The sequence below is a fragment of the Rhea pennata genome, chromosome 11 (genome assembly GCF_028389875.1).
Source record: "Rhea pennata isolate bPtePen1 chromosome 11, bPtePen1.pri, whole genome shotgun sequence".
Taxonomy (NCBI): domain Eukaryota; kingdom Metazoa; phylum Chordata; class Aves; order Rheiformes; family Rheidae; genus Rhea; species Rhea pennata.
In genome coordinates, this window is record NC_084673.1 from 16,367,064 (window position 1) to 16,390,334 (window position 23,271).

The 23,271-nt window shown below is 38.8% G+C and overlaps 1 protein-coding gene across 2 annotated transcripts; it reads left to right on the forward strand.

The window, feature by feature from the left end:
* Window positions 1–36: 36 nt before the first annotated feature.
* COMMD5 (COMM domain containing 5) lies at window positions 37–21,522 on the forward strand. Of its 2 annotated transcripts, XM_062584609.1 has the most exons (8): window positions 37–226; window positions 3,737–3,897; window positions 4,927–4,955; window positions 9,023–9,073; window positions 13,306–13,398; window positions 15,227–15,302; window positions 19,382–19,527; window positions 20,218–21,522. In XM_062584609.1, the coding sequence occupies exons 1-7, from the start codon at window positions 76–78 to the stop codon at window positions 19,481–19,483; spliced, it is 663 nt and encodes a 220-aa protein (XP_062440593.1). In that variant the 5' UTR covers window positions 37–75; the 3' UTR covers window positions 19,484–19,527; window positions 20,218–21,522. The 2 variants fall into 2 exon arrangements, with proteins under 2 accessions (XP_062440593.1, XP_062440592.1); XM_062584608.1 differs by lacking the exon at window positions 20,218–21,522 and having other exon boundaries at window positions 19,382–19,692.
* The last annotated feature ends 1,749 nt before the right edge of the window (window positions 21,523–23,271 follow it).

A 23,271-nucleotide genomic window follows, 5' to 3' on the forward strand; every position in this document is an offset into this window, starting at 1 on the left:
CCCCGCCCGCGCCCTGGCTGCACGGCAGCGGCCGCGCCTAAAGGGCGGGGCGGGGCGGGGCCGGGCCGGGCCGTCATGGCGGCGGCGGGGAAGGCCGCGGCCTACGGGCCTGGCGAGAGCGCCGGCGGCAGCGGCTTCCTGGGCGCGCGGGTGCCGGCCGAGGTGGAGGCCATGGCCCGCGCCGTGCGGGAGGTGGACAAGGAGACTTTCCGGCGGCTCCTCAAAGGTAGGGGCCGAGCGCGGGCGGCCCTCCGGCCGCGGCCTGCGCGGGGGCCCGGTGGCGGCCAGCGCGCCCCCTCCTCCGCCCGCCGCCGCCGGCCTTCTGCGGCGGCGGCGCCCGCAGCTCCCTGCCCGCCGCCGGCTTCCCCTAGAGGGCCGGCGGGGGCCGCCCGGCCCGGCCCGCTCCCCGGGCGGGCGCGGCTGAGGCCCGGGGGCCGCAGCGCTGCTCTCCTCTGCCTTCCGCGGGCGGGCTGCAGTTTTCCTGGCGCCTCTGCTTCAGGAAAGCCCAAGCCCGTTTTCGGGGGGCTGAATAAAACGAAAGTTTTTTCCCGGTTATGTTCTGTTTTCCCCTGAAAGTCTGTGAGGCTGTGGCACTGATTCTGGCAGCTGTGGATGGCCTCAAAAGCTCACACAGCCCTGCTGCAGCCCCTTCTCTCCCTCCCCCCAGAGCCAGTGGCTGAGTCCCTGTCAGATTGCTTAGGTGATGGGAAAGCTGGAGGCCCCCATGTACACGTCTGTAAGGTGCAGAAAGAAATATGGAAACCTCGAAGTGATGGTGTCTCCTGCTGAAGCTGGGACTTGGTTTTTATCTGTGAGGTTTCCCTCTGCAGTAAGGCAGGACTGGTGAGGTTCTCTCATGGCACCTTTGACTGCCCAAATCAGAATCACTGTTCCATATTGCATTTGAATTATTCCCCTTGATTAAACTATAATATTCAAAATAATTATGGAATAATCAAAGGGTGGGATTGATTAAATAGCAAAAGAACTGAAGCTCTTTGCAGAGCCTGCTGAAATGAGACCAGCTTCTCCACAACATGGCATATCTCTCCAGCCCTTATGTGCATGTCCTTCCAGCTAACTTAATTTCAGGATTTTTCTTCTTGATTTGAGTTAGTAAAGATTCAAAGAATCTTATAGCTGATAATTCTTTAAACACACACATCTATCTGTCTGTATCTTCAGAAGCATTACTGCACAGGGTTAGAAAAGGAGCAAAGTACCTAGTATTTCTTTACAATAAGTGAGAGTAAGAAAACCATAGACTAGGGCCTTTGAGGCAGAAGTAAATAGATACAAGGAACTGTATTTACAGCCTAGGGCACCAGCAATGGAGATGAGGAAGTTGTTATTAATTAATGCCAGGAAGTCTGCTCCTTTCCAAAGCCCCATGTGATTTTTAATTTCACTGTAAGTTATCACTTAAACTTAATGTGCAATAAATGCTTTTTACTGCAGGGGGAGCAAGCAGTCTTTAAAAAATATTTGAAGCTTCTTCCAAAAATTTTTGAAGCTAGAGCAAGTGAACGTTGCCCTGTTGGTTCACAAAGTCTGAGCCAGTGGAAAGCGTTTTCCAGGTTAAGCAGAGGAAGCAGAAGTCTACAGTTGTCCTCTGCTCTTCTTGGTTTGTGTTAAACAATTTGCAGGACACAATAATTTTTCCTTAGAAGGACTGGTTGTCATTGAAGATGTGATAGATTTTAATAGACTATATCTAAATTGCTCTGGATCTTGCACAAAGTTGTCTTTTTAAGTTGCTCTCATGCTATTGCTAAACCATAACTCATATAAAAAGTGCTGCTTCATATGCCTGCTGAGTTAGCATATAAAAATTGCATGTACCAGAGTCTCAGGGCTATCCAGCTGGTGTTATTACAGGCTCTGCCAAATTGCAAGTGTAAGTTTGAGACTACAGGCAAAAGTTGAGCTCCTCCTCCTTAGGAGTGTTATAGTGTCTTCTCTTGCAAGTAATGCTTTCCACTTCTGTAGCTCCTTCCTTGAACGGACCTCTGCTAATACTTAATTCACTTCCTTTACAGGAGTATTTTTAATACGCTGATACTATTCTAGGTGTGGTGAAATCGCCTAGTAAGTCATTTTTAAAGCCTGGTTTCCTTATGTTTTCTTCTACAGGGAGAAATTGACCCAGCAGATAGATTTTTCACAGGATGTTTTGGGGTGGTTGGGTTTTTTTTTCCCCTCTTAGATTTACTGTTAGAAATATAGCTGATATTTCTAGGTTCCCTGAGGCTTACTGAGTAAAAAAAATATAGAATTCTGGAATAACAGAAGTTGGTCATACAAGATGATGTGGATTTTTAGCCAGTTCTTAGGGTCCGTCAATAGGAAGAATACAATAAATACTGTTACCAAAGTCACCTGGCTAAAAACTGTAAACAAAATGCTTTCTTTGTAGAGGTAGATCAAAGCTGTATTTCAGTGGACAAGTAGACAGGAACCTGTTTCCTGTTCTGGACATGATCTGACAGACAGACCTCAGTGCTAATCTGTGTTTGGTCTTTCCAGTAAATGGAGTCTTTCTCCTCTTCTCAAAGGCAGTTGCTTGAGCTCAGGGCAAAGCCTTTTCCAGACAGTGTGGGAAGTTTGGTACTAGCATCATGCACCTTCTAGAAAATTTGTGCCAAACCTGCCCTGTGGGTCCTGTAAGATGAATTCAGCCAGCCATATCAATAATTCAGGACTCATCACTGAATTTTATGTGCACTTTAATTGAAAATGGAAGAAAACTTATCCAGAAATAGAAGGTAGTAGTCACTGGAGTCCACCTAATACGAAAGGAAGGCAATTCAATTCAAACTTTTTTAAAACTAGTATTAATCTTAAGACTTTGCTTTCAATAAGACTTGCTAATCATTTTTATCTTTTCATGTTTTATTGTAATTAAATGATAGTAAGTCTGTCACATTGTAACCGACCAATCTAATTCCATGATCCTGTAATGAGATTGCGTGGATTGTCTCCTTTTCCACTGTGGAGCTTTCTATGGCTCCAGCAGTCCACTCACTGATCAGACTGCAGGACAGAAGCTGACACAACAAAAAAATTTATGTAAGCTGTATATGGAAGAAGGAAAAACAATTAGATGCTGCAGTTTGAGATAAAACCAGACCAGTTAATAGTGTCTGATACTACTACGTGGCTGAACAGTCATTTCCTTCAAAAGTTTGTACCATCAGCAGTTGTGCAAACTATATGACTTGAAGGTTTAGTTTTGCTTCCTTGATTGCATAATATTTAGTCACTGCTGATGTTGCAATGTAAATTTAATATGTGGAACACTGAAGACCAGCGTTGACTAGTTTATTGTCTCAGTCCTCTCTTAACCTGTGTGTCAGAAAATGTAGTTAAGCTGCAAGCAGACTTCTGATGCAAGTTAAGTTTGTTGAAAAAAGCTCAAGTCAAGTTTAAGCTAGTGAGTGATGAAAAACTTTCTCTTTCTTCCTATATCCCATTGGAACAAAATTCCACAGCAAAAACATCTTCAATTTTAACATGCAAAAGCATAATCCATTTAAATTCTCTTGGTAAAGTATTGTGAGACTGACCTTTGGTAAATGATTGGATGTATTTACAGAGATGTGGAGTGACAGTTTCATATCAGGAAAAATGTCAACACACTAGGTCAAATAAAATTATAGACATATATATGTTCATGTTTACAGTATCTAAATTTTCCCATTTGTAAAAGAATCTTGCACTGGTTTCTTATTTGCAGTCACTGTAAATGCATTGGAAGGAAAAGACTGCAAAGAATCTGTCAAGCTGATCGCAGAAAGCACTAACCTCTCAGAAGAACAGCTTGCTTTCCTCATTTCTGGCATGTACACCCTTCTCCAAGAAGCTCTGAGACTCCCCTTATCAACTTTCAAGCAAGAAGTAAGTTCTGGAAGAACTCAGGGCCTTGATAAGTCAAAGCTACGTCAGTCATGAGTTACCATTTAAACTTTATTTGTAAGGTGGAGGAGGGGAGAAGCTCTGCACAGGAATGTTTTTCAAAATTAAAGTAGGTGGAAGAAACTGAAAAATCCAGAAACTATTATTCTTCGTGTTACATAGATCTACAGTGAACTTCTCAGAAGAGTGCTTCTTCTACGGGAAAGATTTCCATATATTTTACTGCTTCAGAATCTTGTTTACTGTGCATGTTTGTTTTCACTCTTGAATTAAAACCCCAAAAGAAAGCATTGCAAAATGTTTTTTTTCTGGCATCAACTCTCTCGTATTATAATTGTATATCACACCTACCACTTACTTTGTTTATGCTTAGTTTCTCATATTTATGTGTCTGTTTTTGCTCAGACTTTCTTCATAGAGGTAGATCTTACGGGCAGAACCCGTAAGATGGTTTTTTATGGCTATTTGCTTTCCTTTTTATATTATTTTACCTTACACTCTTCTTTCTTTCACTTAATTTTTGTGAGTTAACCACTTACGAGCTTCAGGCACCTTGCTCTTGTTTAAGATACTGTTTTCATATCTATTCAGGCGTAATGGAAAAGCTCACATGTTGCTGTAGACATAGTGAAAGTATGTGTTTAGTATTCAGAGTTTATCTTTTGCAACTTCCTTTCTGTTCTCATAATTTAAACAAGTTAGTGCAAAGCACATGCAAGAATGAGGTCGCATAATTACTCTAAAAGAAGAATATGCTACGGATAGGTACATAAAAGAAATGGTAGGAACACTGGTTTTAAAACTAAAAGCTACCAGGAGATTTAGGACTTCAATTTCTTACAACTTGCTTATGGAAATTCTTCCCATTATAAAACCTGTAATTTCAAACCTTCTTCCACTTGAGACTAAAACTTCTGGAGAGAAGTACCAAACAAGCAACCACTACTAACTTACTTTGTAAGAAATCTCAAGAGTACAGCCTGAAAAATGTTACTTTTTTTGTCTATCTAGGTTTTTAAAGAAGACCTAAAGGAGCTCAGGTATGCCTGTTTACTTCATTTGATTGTTTTTTCATAGCTTTTATGTAACTCCATGTTCCCCAAATCGACTTTTTATACAACAAGCTTGGTATAGAAATTACATGTAAAATAGCACGTAATACGTCTCTTACCAAATGTTATGTGATGCTAGGGAAAAAAAAAAACAGGTGTTGTGTAAGACTTTATTTGGCACCAAACATGAGCAATGAATTTTGCATGCTGAGGAGATCAGTCTAATTTAGTCCATAATGTAGGTTAATGCAAATGTGACTGATCTTCTCTTTGCAACCCCCACCTGGTCCTGCAATATTTTTTAACGTGTTTAGTAAGACAATGATAACATTATCAGAAGCTAAGAAACTGCCCTACTTTTTTTTTCCTTTGAAAGGCCAATGATATAACACTAGTAAAATCCTACTGCATTGTTCAGCTATGATCTCTTGCAAGTTAGCCAACAAAGCATAGCATTTGTTACACAGACTTAGTCAAAATCTGTATTAGTGAGTTTATAGTATCTCTGAATAGCAGTTCCTTAGACATCAGATACTAACAATCTTTTTTCCCTCACCTTATTCACCAATAACAAGAGAGTGAGAACTGTACTTATGTTTTACTGCGTAGAGAAATTGTTAACGTCCTGAGAGTCTTAGCATTCTCGTTACTACCTAGGAGTTATAGATTGATAGATTTGTCTCTAAATCTGTCTTTTTTCTCATCCTCATTCTTATGGTGGCCTACAATTTGGCTTTCTCCTCAGACTTTGCTCTCCAAAGTCATAAATAATCTCAAGGAACTTCAGGCAGGTTAAAGGAGCAGATTTAGACAGCTATGCCTGATGTAGTTGGGGCCCATGGTAAAAGGTGCCTGCCTTGTTGGGACAATTTTGTCTGTAGCTGACTGGTGTAGTTTGGCCTTCTCTTTGCTTATGAGCTAGAACTCGAGCTGCTTTCTCTGGCACATGACAGAGTTCACAGTCAGGTTAAAGTGGGTCAGTGAAAAATTGAATTTCTCTTGATCCAGTAGGAGTTGGGTTTTTTGGTTGTGTTGTTTGTTTGTTTGTTTGTTTTTTGTTTGTGTACACAATGTGTTCAGAGTGCTTAAGAAATAATGAAAAATAGTAAAAGTTCCATGCCAATGTCTCTGGGCTAGGTGAATATTCCTCTATAGAACAGTGGAGAAAGCTGACAAACAGGAGTGTCACAAGACACTGGAAGGGTTGGCTGGGTACAATGGCTTTATCCAAAAATAGACTCCCAGGCCTCTGTCCTTGTCATCTGACCACACTTTAATGCCTCATACTCTTGTATTTGTTTGGGGTTTTTTTTCTCTCCTTTTAATGGATTATTCGTGTCAATATGAAGATGATGTTCAGTCTGGATGATCTTTTTATAGGTTTAGCCTAGATTACCACCAGAAGAACTTGACCGCAATAGTATGCATATCTTGCTCTGGTTAACGTGACTGCATATAGTAGCAATAGTTCATGTAACTGTGGGTTTGAGCTGTTTGCAGACTTGTATGTTTTATTTGCTGCTCATTGTTGATACATCCACTTGATTCTTACAAGTTATTTGGACTCTAACTTCTGTCTCTGACAGTTTTTGTTGTTGTTGTTTGTTGTTGTTTTTTTTCCCCCTGTGAGTAGCTCTTTCCTCATCTTATGGCTAAACTTCTGGAAGAGTAAATAGCTTATTTTGCTCTCAAGTTATGGCACTTTTGTAATTTTTTTGCATCTTTATCATCTTTGGTTCCTATGGGAAATGTCATTTCTTGTGTTTACCAATGCACCTAGGTCTGGAGATGAAACACTCATTTTTAGCACTTACTAATATTCAAACACTTACCCTTCTGTAGTGACTCCTGTGGGTCATCCTGTGATCACATGCATGAAAAACACATGGAATTGGTTAGACAGCAGATTGTTGGCATGATTGGCACCCAGCATTTGGGCAGGCAATCTGTATTTTAAGGTAGAAAGAGTGCTTCTTTCTTTCTTTTTTTGTCACATCTTTTCTTCTTTAAAGGATTGAAATCTGAGCCATGTTAACTTGTTTTCACCTCTTCTGCATTCTGTTGTGTTCAATGAAGCTAAAGATTGGTCTGTCTTATTCCATCCCTACAAAGTCTTGTCATTTTCAGAGTCCTGGTGATGTAACTGGTCTTAGTATCTAGTTCTAGTGGAGAAAGAAGCTGGGAGACATGCACACTTCTCTTTAATTAGATTGGTACTGCTGGTTTCCCTGAGTTGACATCTCATATCACAACATACTCTGTTTTTTTTTTCTTCAGGCACATAGCATGCAGCAGAAATAGTAGCAGTCCCTCAAATTAACTTTTTTTTTTCTTTTTTGCCTAACTGGCTGAGCTAGTGAGAATAAATTCATTCTGAGTGCATTCTTTTCCCTCTGTTCTCAGGATATTTAATATTTTTATGGCTCAGGCCAATAACATGGGATTGGGATGTTCCCACACCTCCTTCTTTGCCCTTTGAATCCCTTCTTCGGAATGTCCTTTTTCAGAAAATCCTTTAAAAAACTGATCACCATCTGTAACTCAGTTCTATACCCCACCATGCTATGTGTCTGATCTGCTTAGTCTGTGACAGGTCTAGTATAAGCTGTTTGAGCCAGGAATGGATTTTTCCACAAAATTGTTAACTGCGCAGCAAAAATAATGCAAGCTTAAAGGTGGCATTAGTGCTTCCAGTTTAGTAATAAATGCTCTTGTACTTGAACAAGTATAGTGATACTTATCATAGCAAGTATAGTGATACTTATCATATTGTTAATACCATAACAACCCCTTTATTTAGTGGAATAGCTGGAGAAAAGAGGATATTTGGTCATCATAGGGGTGGGTAAGGTAATGTGCTCGCACAAGCAATGTTTGCAGAACTAGTATTGTCTCTTCTAAGAGAAAGATGCATGCGGCCAAAAAAGCTCTGTCTAGTTCCTCTTTCTCACTGCCCAGTATGCATCAGATAACTACCTGGTTAATGATTTTATCCAAGTCTCTTAAAAAATCTGTTTCAACTCCACTTCTTCCATCAAGGATTCAAGTTCTAATAACTACTGTTTCTTCTTCCTACTATGTGAGTTGATGAGTTGTCTTTTTCCTCCCATCATTAGACACTAAGTTCTTTAGGACAGGTTGCTGCCTTGTTTGCTTTGATTTTCTTTGATATACTGCTGTGTATGTTAAGGCAGTGGTGAGTAATGTCTCTAGGCACTGATTCATGATGAGTGCTGGTTTTAGCAGTGGCAACCGAAGTGGTTTCTTCTCCCACTTGTCCAACCTGCTTCCCTGCAGGAGGCTACTGTCCCTGTGGCAAAGGCAGCTGAATGGATGTTATTTACTCTGCAGTCTTTGCAGCTCACAGCCTGATATATTGAACTGAAAATCAACAACAGCTTGTTTATAAGGCAGCCACAATATTAGAGGAATAGTAAAGTAGCGGAGAGGCAAAAAGTACATGGGATATGAGTTGGTTTGTTCAACCAACTCTTAGTTCATGGTTCCAGTCAAATTTATGCTTGTCCTCCCCATGTTAGATATGATTCTGTTGTAAGCACACACAGCTATACAAGGATCTCTGGTTTTACTCTTGGGGAGCAATTCATTCTGTCTTCTTTTCATTAAAATTCGTGGTAAAAGTGGAATGAAATATGTGGGCTGGGATTTTTGAAAGCATGCATTGCTGGCTTGCTTTGGCGCATAGAGCCACCAATAAAACTTTCCTAGAGTTTACTGAGAGAAGAGTTAGACAAACACTGAGTTCTTTTGAGTGCTATATTAGCTGTATGTTCTAACAAAGATTGTCCTAGGTATGAAACAAAGATGGAGCTCTTAAGGTTCCTGATACAAAAAAGCAGCAGAGCCCTTCTGAGCAGAACAGAGCCTAGACTAAATCAATACTGAAGTGGTTACTTAACTGATGGCAATTTTAAGCAAGGGAAAACAGAAAATGTTGATACTTCTTGCATTGTATAGTAGTCTTTGCAGCTAAAGCCGTATATTTGTGGTTACAAAACACTTAACTGTTTTGTATTGTTGATCTTTTGTTTAAGGATACCAGAAGATTTCATCGTGGACTTTTCCAGTATAGTCTTTGGTAACAGGTTAGTATTTTCATGTTTCGTGCAGGTTACAACCAGCAGTGTTGCACAGACCTTTGCTAGCAAAACTTGAAGCTTACTCAAGGAACAGCAAAATTCTCTAAATTAATGAGAACAAAACTTGTTCCATACATTTGATTCAACATAAAATAGTGGCCATATATGCGGCAAGTAGCTGTCTTGCTATTTTTTAATTTTTTCTGGGCTCAACAGCCATCAGTAGTATTAAAGAAAATATTTTTACAAATACAGAAAGAAGTCATCTATTATATATAGAGAAAAAAATTTGGTTCCAATGCTATGCTGTTTGGATTTCTTTTGTTCAATATGATTTCATTTTGACTGTATTGTAAGTCATACTGCAAATTCAGGCATGCCAGATAAATACAGCAGCTCTATATGCAGCATTAGTGATTTCAAATGAGTTAGCAACAATTAGGCTGATGGGATGTTTATTGTTGAATTCTTTCATTGGCCTGAAAATTCCAATCAGTGTGCATATAACTGGAGGGCAAGCAGTTATTTTCCAGATCTGGGCTGTTTTCAGAAAAGTGAGCACAACTTTTTATAGTTGACCAAGAAAGATTTTTTTTTGATTAATTCCATTGGTTCTCTTTTGTGTAGGCTGGAGATAACTGATGTTTTGTATCCTCAGTTAGTTGCAGGAATACCTACAGATGAAAAGTACACTGCAGAATTAACTATTTTATCATTAAGTCTGAGTGAAATGCAAGTTGGAGTGAAAATGAAAGACTTGCTTTTTTGAGAGGCAAGCTACGTATGCTATGGTTCTTGGAAACTTTCTTAGGTTGTGTTTAATCATCAAGTCTTAATGTACAATTGACCTGAGAACTCATACTGGGTGACTTGATGATACATATGCAATATGAAGTGCAGTGCTAGCTGGAATTCATTTACTAAGTAATACACCTCAGTAGCTCAAGAGGGTGTATTAAATCAAGAACTTTTCAAAAAGCATCTCTTGTGCCCCTTCTAGGAATTTTTTTTCCTGTATGGTTCTCTGTTCAACTGTATTTAGCTTCTTCTGTATCTGGAAATTGCTTGAACCTTTTGCATATGCAAAGCTTTCTTCCTTGAGACTTGAGGTCCCTCAGCATGTAGGATGAGTCCCATCACCAGAACAGGACTGCTGTGGATGTTTTGCATGGAATCCCAATAATCATAGCCATGGTATACCCTCACAAGGATATGAATGATACTACCAAAATTAAAAATATATTTAATTTACTTTATTAGGATCTTGGCTTAAAGTTAATGATTCTTGTAGCAAAAATAAATTTAGCCTTTGCGTCTTTTCTTTGCCCTTCTGTTTGAATTATAGGTGTTAAGAATGCAAAATTCATAGTTGCAAAGTGAAATATTGTTTGCAATGGAGAAAGAAGATAAATTTAGATGTCACTTGAAGCATGCATGATTGTCTGTTTTCTACTGTGAAATCACGATGCTGGAAAATTTAGCTTTTTCTTATTTCAAAAGCTATGATTATCCAGTGTAATCTTACTCTGTTTTGAGGACAGAGAAGAGCACCTCAGAGTTGATTTCCAGACAGATCTGCTTTTATGATTTTAAATGTAACACTGAATCATATATATGCTTATTGAGTTATAAATATATGAATAGTGATGGTAAGGGAAGTATTAACATCTGATCAAAAATTCAATATGAGTTAGAAAAAAAAAAAAAGAAGCTAGGAAAAGTATTAAAAAGCCCTGAAATTGATTTCTCTAGGTTTCCTATTTTGTTCATTAAACAACAGCTCTGAAGTGCTGGAAAACTAACATTTGTATTTCAATGCTCCCATAATTCCAGCTCCTTCAAGCTTTATAGACTACAGAAGAAATACATGTTACCAAATTGACTATCAAATTACTGCAGGAAATTAAAAATTTTTTTAAAGGAAATGGAGTACAATAATTTTCTTCTCCTTGAAGGCTTGTAATAAATGTACTACAATAGTTTCTAATACTGTAGCTTTAGCTCTCACCATGGAAGTGGGTTCCGTGTACTATATGAGTAATGCAACTCTTCTGTTGCATTTTTTTGGCAGGTGAATTCTTGTTCTTGTCTGCGGGTGTATCATCCTTCTCCCAGTATAATTTGGATCATCTCTAATTGATCCATGGTACCTTACTCACTCTTAAGTTCCTCATTCTGTAATATGTGCTGACTGTGTTGTGGCTGTTGGCAAAGAGCATTTACCAAATAATTATATTCCATTAGTTTTGGATACAAAACCCATTGCATCTCTTCTGTTCCATTTTGCCATTCCTATTAGAAGTCAATGGCTTGATTAATGGTCTGTATAACCCCCTGTACGTTGGCCACTCTGCATGTTCTGTCATCATCATAGAATTCCTGCAGTTCCAGTTGCAGTCCTGTCCAAGCTTGGAAGGTGCTGACAGAAGCTGAAACTAAGCTCAAGAAGGTCTGACCCTGTCTGAAGGAATGATATGGAAGTGTAGTCTTGACCAGAACTGAAGCGTTGCAATTTGGCCACAGAATTTCCATAACTTAACAAAATTCAGAAACTCTATCTGTGTTCAGGTATTGCTGACCTTGACCTTTCCCACCAACACTATCTATAGTATCTTTCTGTTCTGGCTACTTCCCCCAAAATGCTGGTGCTGAACTGAACGAACTGTCTTCCATTGACAGAAGTTAGTATGACTTAAGGAAGTGGCAGCAGCACGGCTATTTTCAGGCATTCCCCAAGTTAAGCAATACCCTGGCAGCAATTCACTGAGGGAAAGGCCTGTTCTTACTGTTTAATCCTGCTAATGATGACTCTGGGCTCCTGCCTTTCATGGTTGCACCCAGCTGTGGTGACCTACTTCCTACCCAGTAGTTAACAGTGAGTAAGAATGAGCTGATCTCTGCTTATTCCTGTGCCATACTACTAGGAATGTGTGCCATTTATGACACCCTCTCACCCCCTGAAGAAAAGGATAAATTCTTCCCTTTATTGCATGCAAGTGTTTTGGGGGATCTTAGCCTGTCAGTACTGTGTATTTTATCAAATCATTAATCTTTCTGGGCATCTTCTAAAGGCACCAGTTAACTTGCACAAAAGAATCTAAGTAGGGGTGTTAGTCTATCATTCCTACAGTTCTTGATTTGTTCAGAGAAGATTCCTCTCTGATGTAAAGTCTGTAATTAGATTATGTCTAGCACCATGGATAAAGGATGTACCATTTCTTATCCTGGCCTTAGCTGGAGAAGCTTTGAAATGCACCGTAAATAACTTCCAGAGACACAGGATGCTTAAAAAAAAAAAAAAAAAAAAAAAAAAAAAAAAAAAAAAAAACATGTCTAGCTGTGTGGTAAGTAACGCAAAGTCCAGACTAGCTCCCTAATGGACCAGAGTTGTGATCTCATTCTGAAGATATTTCTGTATGTATACCTTAAAATGTTTGACTGTTATGTCTTTGTATCATATTTGGCTTGTTTACTTACCAGGAGCTTAAGATGCTATTAAAATTTTAAAGACTGTCAAGGATCTGAAGTTTAATCACTGTCAACTGCATTTCCTAATAGAAATAAACTAAGGCTTGATGAGCCTGAATCTTGCTGCAGTATGAGTAATAAATGAAGGTCTTGGCTTAGACTAGACAAAAATCTTAAAGGTTTTGCTGGGATTAGCAGTGAGGAAGGAACTTAGTTTGTAAAGTTTGTTAGATTTAGCAAAGATCCCTATGTGATTCTTTACTATATGCCTAAGAGTACATTCTCATATCATTATATTTAAAACTTTGCTGCTAGCTAATACTAGGTGCTTTCTGCTGAAGGAGCACAGTGAGCTTATTCCAACATTTTTGCTCTGGTCATCTATCTTTTGTTCCTGCTTGTTTTTTCCTGCTGTTTGTGCTGGGTTTGCATGAAGATCTCTTTATCCTGGTTTCATTAGAAATAATAGATATGCCAGCCACTACGATGATTCTTACTCAACTCTACAGTGACCTCAGTTTACTGGAATTACAGAGTAGCGTTGTCTCTTTTTTTTTAACGAGGACCATAGTTAAGCATAGGATGAAAGGTAATCTGAGCACAAACATCCTAAATGTACAAAACTTCCACCTATTCAAGTTTCTCTAAATGAGTATAGAGGTAGAAGAGAAATCACCTCCATCTAGGTTTGTGAGGAATCTTTTCTCTGTGGATTGCTGTTTCTTTTATGAATTTGCATTTTAATCTCCCATTTCTGGTTTACTTGGTAGACGACCTGTTTTTGAAGGCACAGCTCTGACACGAAGTAGGCTGCCAAGTGTCCAGGACTTTAAGTGGAGAGTGGATGTGGCGATATCCACAAGGTAAAGAAAGGAGTCTTGCATGACCACAGAAAAGACTTTTCCAATGTTAAACTGACTTGTGCTGCTTAAAATGTTAATAGTGTTAAAATCCATCTTGCCATTAGGATTTTGCGTGCAACATTAAATGGTAAGACACAGAGGGAATTTTTAAAACTGTGTGGAGGTCAGCTAAATGCAGAAAGTTGCTGCTGTTGCACATATTTGTCAACTGCTGTCTCCATCTTCTGCTGATACATTTTTATGCCCCTTGTTTGCTTTGATCTCTAAAACCTCTGCTTGAACATCTCACTCAAATTCTGAGTCCCTCTTTCAACAGTTTAAAACTTGATGGGCTGAGACAACTCAGCCAGGCCTCAGATGATGGAAGCAATTAGATGGGTTGAACCTCAGCCAGCCAGCCAAGCTTTTGGTTTCACTGGGGGAGGGAAATAATCTATTTAGATTTTCCAATAGGCTATCATTTGTATATTGCACATGAGTTAACAAAAATGACTTCATGAACCTTAGTCTGCTGTAGTCTCTTAAAAAAAGAAGGGGGGGGGCTTCAGAAGAGCACCCTTACATTGCCATACTCATGCACTTATCATTGATCTACCTCCTAGTTTCTTTCATAAAACAGGAATAAAGGCCTCTGACCATCCTGCCTGTCTCTGCAGCTTCTTGCTCCTCTTGTCCTCTGAGCAAGTTCTTGCCATCTGCCACAGCAGAGACAGCTAGGAGATGGATCTTTGGCTACAGCCATAAAGAAATAGAAGCCTGTTATCTGTGCAGTTTCTGGTCTTTGTCTAGGTCTAACCAAGACTGACCAGAATGAAAGAAATTGGAAGATGATCCAATCTGTGTCAGTACGTTTAACTGTTAGCATAGGTGAGTAGTTATTGTATTCCTGAATAACTGGACAAAAGAGAAGGTATAGTTTCCTCATTGTTACAGCTGAGACACCCATTGTGATTGGGGATAGTCTGCCTGAAATCAAGCAAAAAGCTTCTAAGTGAAAATTGTGATGGCTACAAGCTCAGCTGACTCACAGATAAGCGGTGCTATAAATGCCACACAAAAAAATCTTTACCTGTAAGAGAGCAAAATGTACAGATAAATGCCCTTAGGCACAATGCCTGCAAGCTGCAAGCAAATCCTATGATTCACTTTCCAAACAACACAGGAATAGTGCATTTTCCTTTTCTGTTTTCCTTCCTCTTACACTCCTTTCCAACCAGCCTCCCTCTGGGAATTCTTGTTTATCATCCAGCAGCAGCCTCTGAGAAGAGGTATGGCTTCCAGCTCTAATGCCTGTCAGTACCTGAGCAGGCTTTGGCAGCATCCGTTGATGGAAGCTGCACAAGAATGACTCATTTCCCCTCTTTGGGTCATCAAATAAAATAGCAATGTACAAATTTAGGATGAAGTCTGGAAGAGCTTTATTCCCCAGCTGAGATGGCAATTGAGAGCATGAAGGGATGGGAAGGGTTAAAGCAATAGGGAAAACTGCACAAGAAAAGAGCATACATTATTTTTACTGGTGGTAGTACTTGGTCAGCTCTCACTCCTACCACAGTTCCACTAAATTGATTGTTATCTAAAATGTAAATATTCTTAAGACTGCAATTATTAAACAATAAAGAATTCTTTTTAGTGTCAGTACTGAAGTAAATTGGACAGGACTTCTGTGTTCCTGAGTCTCCTATTCAGCCAGATATGACTGTATAATTGAAATTATTCATATGTTCTGTGTAAAGCCTACATGAACATCTTAAATTTTTAATGCATAATGCTGTACTGATCACACTGCCAATGTATGTTGTTATACTAATAATGTAACTAATTTCAGTTCATTGGCCCGTGCACTTCAACCATCCATTTTAATGCTACTGAAGCTTTCAGATGGGACAGCTCATCGTTTTGAAGTAAGTCTGATTGCTCTAATAAATAAAAGAAACCACTTGATGTTCTTTTTAGAAAGTTGAATTACTATATAAAATGTTAAAGCTTTTGTAAACAATGAATTATCATTGGTTAGTTCGCTTTGGAATCCTCCAAGTTCAGTGTAGCCACACACAATATATAACCAAATAACAACCAAAATAATTTCTTATCTTGTTCCTAGGCATGCTTTGCTGAAACCTCATTTGTTAGAAGAATACTAATCAATGTTCCATAATACCTGATTTGATTAAATCTTAGTTTTGTTATCAACTTTAACCTTAAGACCTGATGATGGTATTTGATAGCAGAAAAATTACCAGGGTATTTTATATAATGTATGATGCACTACTAAACCTCCTATCTGACAACATTCTCTTCTGTGGCAGAAGTAGTTTTTTGTTTTGTTTTTGTTTTGTTTTTCTCAGTATAGACCTTGCTGGTAGAAAGGAAGTAAAACACCTCTGTGCTTTTTACCTCAAAATTAGTCAGTGGCAGTATTTATGACACTGTACATAATGGCTTGCCAGAAAATGGCATAAACTCATCCATATTTTTAACCTTTGAGAAGGAATGCCATTTGTTCTATAAATAAATGGTGGTGCATACAGGAATTCAGTGCACAACAGGCATTACATTTGGAGTCTAAAGATTTTTGGCTTCAGTTCATAAATTAGTGGTAGTCTGGAGGAAACACCAAAGGGCTGTGGGCTGAAAGAAGTGGAATGACTTTACTGTTACAATGTTTCACAAGAAGACAGCTGTTAAGGAAGGCATAATTTCTGTGCTACATTGCAAAATGGTTAGGGCATCATTTCACAGAAGATCAAATTCTCTTCTGCGTGAAGGAAGGGTCCAGTGCTAAGCAGCACTTAAGTCCTGTTTAAGGGCTTCCATGGAACTTAAATGGTGCCATGGATATCAAATTAACCCTTTACAGCACAGTGAGTTTCACTTACGAAAATAAAAACTACCCTATCTGCTTTATTGCTTTGATCTGGGACTTTGTTTCCTGGTGTGTAATGTCAACTCTTGGTCTTGGTTGGGTGGTTGTTAACTTTTAAGTCTGTGAAGAAAGGATCCTTTGCTGGAGCTACTCTGCAGCAGCAATGTGTTGCTGAGCCTGGCCAGTGCTTGCAGAATTGTAGATATCTGCCAAGCCATGTGGCACACTCTTAGATTAGCTCTTTGCTGCCGCTTAGGCCTAGATACCAAAGATCTGGCTGTAAACAGGATTTCTGTACCCAGTCAGCGTACGTCCTACAGTTACTACCTCTTTAGGATAAATCTGTTTTAGTTCAAAGTATCATATGCAAACAACCATAGTCTTCATCTCTGTAGTTTCCTTTCATTCAGATACGTACAGAATGTTCTGTTAATTAACAGAGCTAATGTGAAATTGTAAATCCAGAAGATAATTGTTATGAGCAGTTTTAAAATGTCTGTGTTACATAGAGAACTTGCGCTGTTCTATCTTTTTTATTATAGTGAGTTTACTGACAATGAAGATCTTAAAAGAGCAATAGGTATTGCAGCATCTTGAGTTTTGTAGCATATATGTCATAAGGGAAAAGAACGTGATGCTTCTTTGACTTTTTATGCGTTTCTGATCCATATGGAAATTGCAAATCAGATGGTGGATTACTCTCACATAACTGATATCTCTGCCACATTTGGCAGAAGCATGGTAGGAGACTGTCAACAGAACTGTGTCTTCAGGGTAGACAAAAGCAGAGTAAAGTAGCCTGTGCTCTGCAGAACAGCATGGACCAGCTAGACTGCAGTGGGTACCCATGCCAGCACATGCATTTGTGCACTGCACTACTCTATCTGTGCCTGTGCTCACATGTGCTCTCAGATTTTAACGGCACTAAGTAGGCTGTTCCATCCATTTGGCTTCTCAGGCTTGCAGTGGTAAAGGAAAGTCCATTAATCTTCTGCCTCCCCCCCCCCTTCACTCCAGTTGAGTCTCTTCCAAGTGAAATAATGACTATGGGTACAATTTTTGCATGATCCACAGAGAACAGACTGTTTATTTCTGCAACCTGACCATATCTCAACCTTTGAGAAAGCTGATGATCTTTGCTTTGCAATTTGTGCATGAATAAATGCCTGCTATCCACTTGTCCAGTTACTTTCCTAGCATTTACAACTGAGTTGCAGCAACATCATTTTTCCTACCTAAAGCTCATCTTCTCTTTAGCCTCACATCTTCACATTAGCCTCTTAATCCAACCTTTTACTGAGACTGAGAAGCCCTTTACTAACAAAATGAGCTTCCTCATGAAAGAATTCCTGGTGCTCTTATCTCAGGTAGCTATGGCAGCTATGTGGAGTAGTGCCTGTTCCCTTTGCTCCTGAGGTTGCTAATAAGTCTCTTCCTTGATAGTCTCCCTCTTGCTTTGATTTTTTTTTCCCTCCTGTGAGTTTGGACAAGCAGTATGTCTAGGATTTGTCTGAGATTTCTGTAGCCTCCATGATGCTCCAGAGTATCTTTGTCTCTCCTTCCAATCCAAGACACTCTTCCTTTACCATAGCAGCCATTGTTTTACATTCCAGAGGAATTCCTTCCTTGCATCAGACAACATAGAAAATGCAGTGTGTAATCCAGTAGAATTGTTCCATACCTGATGGTACAGTATTAAGCACAGAAAACTTGCCTTCAACATGCAGACAGACCACCTCTGAAACACATTTATTTACTGCTTCTGTTCACCCAGTCACTTTTTTTTTTTTTTTTGGTAGCTGTTGTTTAACAGCTACTCTAATAGGAGTTTTTTTAAGAACTTCAGGAAGGAAAGCTGGTCAAAGACAGGGTAGTTAGGAGCTTCCCTCTGTACAAACAAGTCTTCCTCCCTCAGCTTGTTCAGAGTTTAACAACCCAGTTATGGAACCTGCAGTGGTTCCCTACTTAGAAAGCAGAGCTGTGGACTGCATATTTTTTTTTAAAAAAAACTCCTGTTTGCCCTGCAACAGAGGTGTAGGCAAACAAACTGAACATAACTTACATGAAACTTGAAACAACTTCGGAGCTTTTTAAAAGTCAGGAAAAATAAAAGGTTTTGTGGAGGTCATAGCAGCTCCAGTTTATGAAATTGTAAAGGAACTCTTTTCCTAACTTACAGTAAAACAAATTTAAAATGACCCAATGTAAATGAGCAGCTTGTAAGCAATAGCACAGTTTTATATGCTCTCCTAACTGACTATTATAGTGTGAACCTCAAGTTCTCAAACTTCATTCTCTTCCTGGTCATTTAAAAACTCCTGTCCTGTAGAATGATACAGTTTTTCCTTTTTTGGTCAGACAGTGAAAACTCGTTACTCTTACACTATTAGAAGTATCACTGAGTTTCATATTTTTCTCTAGCAAGCATCACTGCTAGCTTTAAAAAGCTGCAGTGGTACTCAGCACCACACTTTGCACAGGACTTTCCTGTCATTTCATTCTTTGTTGTTCACTAGTTTGGGGAGCTTGCTCTCTTGCTTCTCCTGTGCTGTATTGCTTATGAAAGATGCTTTTGTGCATTTTGGTATGTTCTCTAGAGCAATTAGATCACTAGCATGTATCTCCCATTTTCTGCAATATAAATCCTCTTGAAAAAATTGTAACTTGCCTCTTGCCCTCTATTCTTGCTTTTATTGCATGACCACACACTTTCAAAGGAAAAGTCATAGAAAATCTTTTTAGCTCTTTCAACAAATGATTCTCCCTTTCTTTGTCCATTCTTTTTAGCTACCTTTTTGTGGTGCTTTCAAACTTGTGGCCTGTTGAAGATGTGAGAGGGTTTGGTTTTACAGTGTACAGATGTAACTCCTTGGGAACATTGTTTCAGTATTGATAGAATTAATCTTTTTCCTACTCTCCTCCTCTTCCCACCCCAGTGGGCAAAGATGGTTTAGTTGAATTAACTGAATTTCCTTTACTCAAGTTTTTTGTCCGGAGTCTAAAAAATTTTCATTCTGAGCGAGATTGGGCTGACACTGTGGGATGTTCCCTCTCCATAGGTATACCTTAAGCAAAATTTCTAACATCCTTCATGTTTTCTAAAATCTTCTATTTCAGGTGCCTGTTGCAAAGTTTCAAGAACTGAGATACAACGTTGCCCTTATACTGAAAGAAATGAATGATTTGGAAAAAAGAAGCATACTGAAGATCCAAGACTGAACACTTCGAAAATGGGAGGTTACAGATTTGAAACCCTCAGCAAGGTTTGTGAACGGTAAAGCAGACTGGCAAAAAGGTGCTGTTTCTAAATTGCAGTGTAGCATTTATGATGTCTGCTGTAAATATTTTTTTCAATTCAACTGTTAAAAGCACCAGCTCTTTTCTTAAGACTTGGGAAAAACAAGAAATATATTGATGAAAAACTATAATCCTGTTTGTGAGCATTTTTGCATGATTCATCAAAACATTTTTTAAATAACTGTCTTAATAGATGTAAGAGCCATTTCTTCCTGATTATGATTCATCACTCTAATTATTTTCAAAAGCCTGCTACCGGAAACTCCATCAATGTGTATCATAAGAAAGCTCTGCAGTGTCTCAAAAAAAATAATAATAATAAATAAAATAAATCCTCCATTCTAGTATGACAAATGTGAAATTGATTGAGTTTTGCATAAGCAAAATTGCTGTCTGGCTTCTCCGTAAGTGACTGAGGTACATATACATTTTTTTAATGGTAATTTTGAAGGAAACCAGAGGCACATTAAGAAATATGGATTGAGCTTTCAGAACCAATTCTATGGAATTGCAGAAGTGGAAAGGTGTAATCTAAACCTTGCTCTGGTTGATCGGAATGGGCTAAAAAGCAGTAATCTCTTAGATCTAAGTGCCTGCCTCTTGTTTCACATATTTCCTATGTCTGATGTGAACTGAATCATCTGACTCTATTACAGGGCAGAAGCCTCTGGCACTGAGCTGATAGCAAACAGCAGGAGCAGTAACCTTGTAGACCACTGCAGCTATATACTCATTAATAGTGCAAGTCAGATCCCAAGATGAAGAGGTTGCATACAGCCACTGGGATGGAAGTAACAGGTATGAGAATGTCCAAGCTCTCAGGTCAAGAAAACAGTTAAGCATGGGCTGAAGCTCCTTTGCCTGTGAGTAAAGCTCAGAAGCACTTGCTTAACTTGAAGCATATGTTCTAAGTCCTACTAAAACTCAGAGGGACCACAAGTATATCCCTAAGGGCTTTGCCAAGAAAGGATGGATTCCTAATTCAGTGCCTGAATGAGTTCCCTGCCCCCATCCCCACCCCCCAGCAGCAGAGATATGGAGACTAAGCAACAGCACAAAGACAACGTGGCACATAGGCCCTAGAACTTGTGCACAACTAGTGCATGCAGCACTGTTGTTCTTAAGCAGTAGCTTATTGTAGCTGCATGCTGGGTTTCTGCCTCAGTGGTAGTACCACCTGTATTTCTCTTTCATTTTTTGATTGCAGAACTCTCCTTTATTCACCTCACTCCCCATAAAATACTACTGAAATTACTGTGGATTTGAGAGGCCTTTTACACTTTTACAGGTGTTTATGTGGGAGGGGATGACTTGGCTCTTGGATTTTAAGAATCACAACAGGCATAAAAAGACTTTAGTGTGATGTTGGACTTCAGTGTGAGTTTCTGTTGGAATGAATCAAGGTATCTGAAGAATTCAGAGTAACATTACTGAGAAGGCAGTATAGCAAGGGCAGTATTGAGAACATACTGTCTCTTTCTTGAAAAGAAAGACCTGATCAGTCCAAACCTAGTAAGGACTAAATGTCCCTACTAGCTTCACTAGGTGGATGGGTAGGAAGCTTATTGTCCTTTGAATAGCCATGATTTAGAAGAAGATAGCTGGCTTCATAGTGTTTCTGTATCTCCAGTATGATTTCAGTTGTCACTTTTGTGCCTTCTCGATACTGCTGGAGACTTCTGAAAAGTTTAGGTATTGGCTAGAAAACAGTGTTTGATGGTAAAATGATACATATTGCTGCTTCTAAGCCATATTACAATTTTACCAAGAATGCTTAAAATGCTAGGCCTTCTTTCCCCTGTTAAAATACACGAATTGGGTAGGAACCAATAGTAGGGAGCAGTCTCTCTCAAGGATCTCTGCAACCAAAGTAATGATACTTATTTTTTATTTTACTTGAAAATCATTAAGGACTCACTGCACAGCATGCCTACAGGTTAATAAATATGTTTCTAAACCTGTTTATTGAATGGTAATTTCTGTCCCAGGGTAGTATTAACATAGGTAAAGCCATGGGCTGTTCAAAAAACAAGTTGTGGGTAGAACCAAGCAGAAAACATCAGACTTGAAGAATTCTTATCCTTTTCCTGTAATACTGTAGAGCAGTTCCTTTTAGATCTAGTTTCTTCTAATTACTGTTTTATCTGGTGCTAGATCAGTGGGTCACAGTTCAGTGTTCAAACAGCCAAATAGCTGAGGTGTCCAGAAAAACCTTTCAAATCTGTGTGACAATTTGGCCTGTAGTTTTAAATCTATCAGCCAGGATTTTGAACAGTTATGAAGCTGGATTTTCCATTTGTTGTCTTAATAGGCCACCTCCAGGCTTGGCCCATACTGTATCTTAACTACTGTATTCAGATCATACCATAGCAAATAAAAAGGAGTTAGGTCCTGTAACATGGCTTCAGCTGGACTGTACATTACATTAATTTGATTTTTTTCATGAAGTTTGTTCATCATCTTACTGGAATTGTATTATCACAAACTGTGAACAAAATATTATGTTCTTATATTCCCTGTTATTGCCTATCCCTTCTGAATGTTTAGATTTATGTGGCTTTGAACTGAAAAGATATCTCAACTGAGACCATTAGTTAAGTCTTTTAAGACAAACTAAAAACCATATGGGCATAAAATGACCTCTAACATTGCTAAAGACATTTACAAAGTATTTTCTACTGGTCAAAATAAAATAATCCATAAATACTTCTATCATCTATGCAAAATATATTCATTCCATGGATATCCTAACAGCAATCACCCATGTTCTACAGAAATGGAAAGGCTTCCGAACTGTTTTCCTCCTGTTCCTTAGTCTAAAGTCTGTATTGTCATACATTAAGTTTACTGTAATTGGAAGTTACTATGCACACTGAAGGGTACAAAAACCTTTAGCACTTTCATTATTTTGTACTTAAAGAAGCAGTTAATTTGGGGTTTGTTTTTGGCAGAATAGCTTTTTAGTAAAAACAATTCAGTTGTCATCAAAATGGCTATTGGGAATTTCTTGATTTTTTGACAAAATATATATGTTCAAGTTATTGTTAGCTTTCTAAGAATTGCATGGTGAATTATGTATTAATTGTTGTTCAGCACAAACATTTTCTTGCTTCCAAGTCAAAAATTCAATGTGGAATGCGAATTATGGAATATTTTAACTTCCAATATAGAACAAAAATAACCACCTCAAAATCTGGGTATGTCTGAAGAGAACTTATTTTATCCAAATTACCTGAGGTTTAGTTACGCCTCAGGGACACACTCTGAATTCCCCTTTCTGTAATACACAGTGGAAGATGGAATTTGAATGGGATGCTCACAGTGTCAGTCCCAAGGTCTTGTCAAGCTGATCACTAGTCAGTAGTCAATTTTGAAGATAGGAGGCTTACATGAAAAGGGCACCGCTTCTTTCTTACTACACGCTGTTCACGGATCAGTTGGTAACAAGGACCTTTCATAGGTTCTATTTGCGGTTTTCCCTGAAAAACAAAACCCCAGTGCTCCAGTTGCTTTCTATGTTTGGTGGTGCTGTGTATTTATTTAAAATGACTAATACATTTGTGAATGTTTTAATTCTTGCAGATTTCTATGTCCACATAATGTGGACATAAAGTTCTCTGTTACACCTTTTCTCTCAAGATTAATGTGTTAGAATATATTTAAGATAAAAACTTGATTGTTTTTTCAATGTAAATAACGTGTATATATAA